This window comes from Emiliania huxleyi (assembly GCF_000372725.1).
Source record: "Emiliania huxleyi CCMP1516 unplaced genomic scaffold EMIHUscaffold_702, whole genome shotgun sequence".
Classification (NCBI taxonomy): Eukaryota; Haptophyta; order Isochrysidales; family Noelaerhabdaceae; genus Emiliania; species Emiliania huxleyi.
In genome coordinates this window covers 9,638-15,559 of record NW_005196740.1, presented here as the reverse complement: position 1 = coordinate 15,559, position 5,922 = coordinate 9,638, and the positions used below count along the sequence as shown (strand labels likewise).

At 65.6% G+C, this 5,922-nt stretch overlaps 2 protein-coding genes across 2 annotated transcripts; one reads left to right on the top strand and one right to left on the bottom strand.

Annotated features, from left to right (window-relative positions):
• Positions 1-2,387: 2,387 nt before the first annotated feature.
• EMIHUDRAFT_471030 (hypothetical protein) lies at positions 2,388-3,773 on the top strand (the record flags this gene model as incomplete). The annotated part of the gene is made up of 4 exons (XM_005761540.1): positions 2,388-2,879; positions 3,049-3,240; positions 3,311-3,348; positions 3,462-3,773. The coding sequence occupies 4 exons, from the start codon at positions 2,388-2,390 to the stop codon at positions 3,583-3,585; spliced, it is 846 nt and encodes a 281-aa protein (XP_005761597.1). The 3' UTR covers positions 3,586-3,773.
• A 328-nt stretch (positions 3,774-4,101) lies between these two features.
• EMIHUDRAFT_120752 (hypothetical protein) lies at positions 4,102-5,922 on the bottom strand (the record flags this gene model as incomplete). Its single annotated transcript, XM_005761539.1, has 4 exons — positions 4,102-4,978; positions 5,100-5,173; positions 5,240-5,479; positions 5,605-5,922. The coding sequence occupies 4 exons, from the start codon at positions 5,920-5,922 to the stop codon at positions 4,102-4,104; spliced, it is 1,509 nt and encodes a 502-aa protein (XP_005761596.1).

The following is a 5,922-nucleotide window of genomic DNA, read 5'->3' as shown; positions in this document are numbered from 1 at the left end:
CGCCGCCGCTCCACCGCCGCCGCTCCACCGCCACCGCCTCTGGGCGCGGGCACGGGCGCGGCTGACGGCGACGAGCAGCTTCGAGCAGGTGCGCCGCCCCTCCCATCCCCCGCTCTCTCACGCGTCCGTCTTGACACACACAGGTGAGGGACCGCCCACGCCCCGGGGTCGGTGGAATGGTCCACGCCCGAGGGTTGGTGGCAAGATAGTCGTGGGGGGCGCGCCCGTCGGTGGTCCACCGGTCCGGTCCATCGGCGGGGTCATAACCGCAGCCTCTAGGCCGGGTGGGAGCCGACGCGCTTGCGCGCGGTGTCCTCTAGACAGGGGATTGGTGGGGGGAATGTCTGGTCGCAGTTCGACGCGCAGAGCGCGAGACGACACGCGCCGACATGTTCTCGGGACGCGCTACGCGCGAAACAGACCTCCTTCCCTTCCTTAGCGGCCCACCGTCAGAGCCGATCCCAGTAGATGCGAGGAAGCCCTGTGAGACCTGCAGTACCGCCCTGTCCCCGAAAGGGCTTGGCAGCGGCACCGAGAGATTGAGCAACTCGGGTACGGTCAGAATCTGCATTGTTAGGGGTGACACGCAGCCGAAGGTCCATCCTGCTCGCCGAGTCGACGCTGGGGCCTGACGCGCGTGCGCGAGATGGCGCGGCCGCGCGCTTGCGCGCGGCCGGTGAGTGAGCGCTTGCGCCGCAATCCCGGCCGAGCTGTGCGTACCTGCGGCGCTTATGGGGGTCGTCCCCCCCACGGCGTGCGAGCCGCCACGGTGTCGTGGCGCGCCGCGGGGTCAGGCTCTGGATCAAGGTTCAGAGCGCGAACACTGGGGGGTCCCTCTCGCATGGGGGGGCTGAAGATACGTGCCACTCCTTCCGGGAGACCGGCCCTTGGATCCTCCTCACCGTTACTAGTGCTGGTTGCCCATTTGTGCAGCTAGGTGTCCCACTAGCCACCGCGGATGTCTGCCGTGCAAAGCCAGGGGGCTGCGAGGCCTCAGTGTTGTGCGAGGGAGTTTTGTTGGAGCACTTGGAGTGCAGTTAGCAGCCTCACATCCAGGGCCGGGGAGCTGAGAAGCGCACCCACAGCGCTCAGCGGGCCGGATGATCGGGATCGGGTTGCGGGCTAGAGAGCGCCCTAGCCCCGGGGGTGCGCGTTCGCAGGGCCATAACACGGGTCACCCACGCGCACCGGGCCTTGCACTTTGAATGCCGTGGGGCTCCTGTCGTTAGACGTGGAGACGCGAGGGTTGCCCCCCCTTGCCCCACCACCTCGTGTGTGTGGAGAAGTTTACCTTACCTTACCTCTCCGAGGCCCGAGGGTTGGTTCTGCGCTCCGGGTTGGCCTGAACAAGCTTTTCCGGCAAACAAAAAGGAAAACAAAGGGTCCCCAGCACTTTGCGTTTCCGGAAATTTCCAGGGAAAACAGAGGGTGTTTGGTGCTCCATTCTGGAAACTCGCGAGTTTCCCTGAGTCTGAGAGCTGGTCTGGGGCAAAATCTGAGGCAAAATTGAGGAAATCGACAAAATACCCAGGCGGTCGCAGGGTAAATTCCAGGTATACACGGGTTCTCCGCAAAATTCCCGGCATTTTGCCGATTTGGCCTAAAATTTGGCTTATTTTGGGCCCAAACCAGCCTCAGACTCGGCTCAGAGCCCAAAATTTGACGATTTCCACGGAGTTTTCCCAAGAGAGGGTGCTGTAGAGAAAAAAGGAAAGGAAAACAGACGGGGTGCGAGAGGAAAAGCTTGTTCAGCCTAAGCCTCCGGGTTTCCCCTAGCTGTGGAACGCCCCCTCTACTCGGAGCTAAAGAATACTCTCCGAGGGTTAGTCCGCGCTCCAGGTTTCCCCTAGCAGCGGAGCGCCCCCTCTCTCGGAAAAAGAAAGAAAGAAAACAGACAACCCAAGGGAGGGATGGGAGGACGGCACGCCGCCACCACACAGGGATTTTAAGGAGAGGTGTGTGGTGCGCTATCCGTCGCCCACCCTAGGGAGTCTGCCTCTTCCTATCTCTCTTCGCAGTCTCTCGCCGATTCTCGCTGCAACCTTCATGCCACCTCGCGGTCGTCCCACCCTCGTCGTTCTCTCCCTTGTCACTTCCTCCTCTGTCGCGTCGTTCTCTTCTGCCTCGTCCTGCGACGCTGCCGCCTGCCGGTCCCTTGTTCTCGCGGCTTCTTTCGCCTTTCGGCGCAACTCCGTCCTCCTCGCGGCGTATCCTGGCCCCTCGAGTCTATCGAGCTCCCCTCGCGCAAGGACCACATTTCTGACTCCCACTCCGATCATTTGCCTACAGGTCATGTTGTTGCTCAGTTCCACTCTCTCTTCCCTCTCTCGGAGCTAAGTGTAAACCACAAAGTAAAATTCTTCTTTCCCTTTCGGCACCGCTCCGTAATGAATGCGTTCTTCCTCGCCTCGACGGCCTTCCAGCCCGGTTCGCGTGCGCCCGCCGCGCCGGTGCTGCGGCACGCGTCGCCGCTCGCCGTCTTTCGCACGCCCGGCAGCACTGACCAGGCCGTCGCCGACCAGCAGCGCCGCGCCGAGGCGGCGGGGCTGACGCCGAAAGAGTACGAGGAGGCGACGCGGCGCGCGGCGAAGGAGTACCTCGACGCCTCCGGCGCGCACGCCATGCCCGCCGACGGCTCGGCCGCCGCGCAGCGCGCCTCCTTCCTGCCGCAGCTCTGGGGTGTCGACTCGATCCCGGCTGTGCCCGCCGAGGCGGCGGCCGACGAGGCGCGCGTGCTGGCGACCTTTTACGAGATCGGCGGCCCGCTGACCAGCGTGCTCTCCACATCGGTGGCCAAGCAGCTGCCGATGATCCCGCACGTCGGCATCCGGGTGCACGGCGTGGAGTACTTTTACTCGGACCACATCGAGTGCAGGACGGTGCCGGTGATGGAGGAGATGCTCGGGGACCGGCCGCAGGCGAGGGTCGAGCCGAGAGACCGAGAGACCGAGCCGAGACACTGCCGAGACCGTGAGATCGTGCCGAGGGGCGTGGAGCCGAGACCATGCCGCTCGGCCGCGTGTCTCGTACCTCTGGCTGCGTCCGCAGGTGACCATCGACCTCGGCCCGTCGCTGCTCGGCAAGGACGAGGTCGAGGGCCTCGTCGGCAGCCTCGAGGCCACGTGGGACGCCGACGCGTACCACGTCTTCGACAAGAACTGCGTCCATTTCTCCGACGCGCTCGCCGCGCGCGTGAGCGAGGGCGGGCTGCCGCAGCCGCTGGTGCAGGGCGTGCTCGACGTCGCAGAGCGCATGCTCGACTCGAAGTAACAATTAATCAACACCTCACTCTTAATTAGGCGTGCTCGACGTCTCGGAGCGCATGCTCGACTCGCTGCCGGAGTGGCGGCGCGAGATTAGCCGGGAGTGGCCGAGACTAGCCTCTCGCTGCCCGCGCTCGGCCGCCACGTGATTGGCTTTCTTCTGAGCCTTCTTCTGAGCCCTGTCCGAGCCCTTCCCAGGCGCGCGCTCGGCCGCCGCGTGATGAACGAGGTGACGCGGCTTGTGGTGGTCTCGTGGGGCAAGGCGAGCAAGGAGAAGAAGGAGCGGGTCGCCGACGACTTGGGCGTCGAGCGCGGGGCGTGAGGACCGGGCTAGAGCGCCGCCTTGCCCTTGGCCCACAGCGGGCGGGCGGGGGGCCGGGGGCGCCTTGTCCGCGGGTTTTTTGGTGGATCGCGTGCGGAGTGCGAGTGGCAGTGGCGTCGTGCACTGCTGTGGGGCTAGTCCTCCCCCCGGTGTGACGTGTGTGTCGCCATTTATTTTGGGTTTTGCCCATCCTCCCGCGTTGGCGGAAAGAAAGTGCCAGAGAGCGAGGAAGGAATCCTGCCAAACGGGAATCGTGATACACAGAATTAGCTTATAGCATATAGGACCCCGGTCCCCGCGCGCCCAGTGCCGCAGTGCCGAGTGCGCAGTGCGCCGCCCAGTGCGCACAGATAGAGCGCTCCACACCGCTCCTCTGTCCTCACGAGACCTCAGACGCTCTCCCCTCCGCTGCGCTCCGCTCAAGTCTCTCTCTCTCGTATCTGGTGGTCTCGAGAGAGATCGGAGATCGCGAGTCTACACGATATAGGTTTCATTTTCCCAGATCCCACGTACGGCTCACACCGGCAGGCTGCTATACACCTCGACCCACGGAGGCAGCCGCCAGTACGTGCCATTGTCCCTCCCGCTCGCCCACTCAGCGTAGGCGGTCTCGTTGTCCTCCGGGCAGCTCGTCCGCCGCGCGAGCGCGGCGCACGTCGCCCGGATCTGCGCGCTGATCTCGCGACGCGTGAGGTTGGCGTACCAAGGCACGCGAGCGGGGCGGGGCGGGATGTCGCCGCTGGCGCGGCCGTGCTCGGTGAGCCGAAACGCCGCCGCGTCCCCCCTCATCGACTGGCAGCCGCAAAAGGTGTGCGACGCCGTCGAGACTCGCGTGCCGACGAACGCACGCGAGGTCCACTCGCCGCGGCGCTGCGGGTCGGGACGCACTTCGGGCGGCACAAGCCACGCCGCCCAGCCAACCTCGACGGCGGGGTCGAGGACCTCGGCGTACGGCCGGTCGTAGACGTCGGCTGCGCCGCCAAAGCGCAGCGCGCCGACGCCGGTGACGGCCTCGCGCCCGCGAGTCTCCTCGCCTCTCCGCCGCCGCCGCCGCCGCCCGGAGCTGGTCCCGACGACGGCCTGCGAGGGAGCGACGATCCGCGCCTCCCAGCCGTAGTCGCCCGAGGTGGCGTTCCAGTACGCTGTGAAGGGGTAGGCGTAGAAGCCGCCGCCCGTAGACCACGTGCATGGCGACGCGCCGTTGAGCAAGCCGCGGCCGACAGCACGGCGCTCCCCCGCGACGGCGACTGCTGCCGCTGGCGCCGTCTCTGGCGCCGCCTCGACGAACCCTCGCACGACGGAGAGGTAGCTCTCCGGAACCTCGACGAAGGTCATATGCGACGCGTTTGGGAACACCACGACCTCGGCGCCCGGTATCGCCGCCGCGAAGCGCCTCGAAGGAAGGAGGAAGGATGGTGAGCTGCGGCTCTCCCTCTTCTCGAGGTTGATCTCCTTTGGCCGCATTGGGTAGAGCTGCGGCCACACGTCGGCTCTCTCCCGGAACAATCCCTGACATCACGTCTAGATCTCGCCGCGTGGTGTCGGGCGTCGCCTCGTCGAACTCGCCGCACGTGAGCAGCGTGGGCACCTAATTAATAATTAATGATTAATAATTAATAATTATTAACTCTCCGCACGTGAGCAGCGTGGGCACATCAATGCTCGCGAGCTCCGCCGAGCCGTTGTAGTCGCGGAGCACGCCGGTGGAGATGAACTCCGTCGGTCCCCACATGCCCTCGTAGCACCGCTTGTTGAAGAGGCGCGGCTCGAAAGTCGCCGCCACAAAGTCGGGCCACGGGTCCCGCCGGCACAAGTGCCGCCGGTAGAAGAGGTCCGTCGCCGCCGCAAAGGCCTCGCTCGAGGTGTCTCCGGAGGCGAGGCACGCACGCAGCGCCTGGAGGTCAAGGCAGCTGTGGAGTGAGCGTGAGGCGCGGAAGCCAAGGCTATTGGTGCGTAGCGGTCGGTCGCCTCTTGTGCACCCGCCGGCAGGGCGGCGCGGTACACGGCGTTGTCGGCCACCCACCGCCGCGTGTCGATGAGCGGCCCAGAGAGGATCAGCTTGGTGAGGCCCGGCGGCCGCCGTGCCGCGTACGCCGCTGCGATGGTGCCGCCCCACGAGTTTCCGAACATGATGAGGCTGTCGAGGCCGAGGTGAGAGCGCAGCGCGTCGATCTCGGCGAGGTAGCGAGGCACGTTCCAGTTCTTGGGGTCGTTGGGCCACTCGGAACTGCCCGCATCGAGCTGGTCGTAGAAGATGAGTTGCCGAGAGGCAGAGAGCGCCGTGAGCGGGTAGAGGTAGTGATGGCTCAAGCCAGGACCGCCGTGAATGACGAGCAT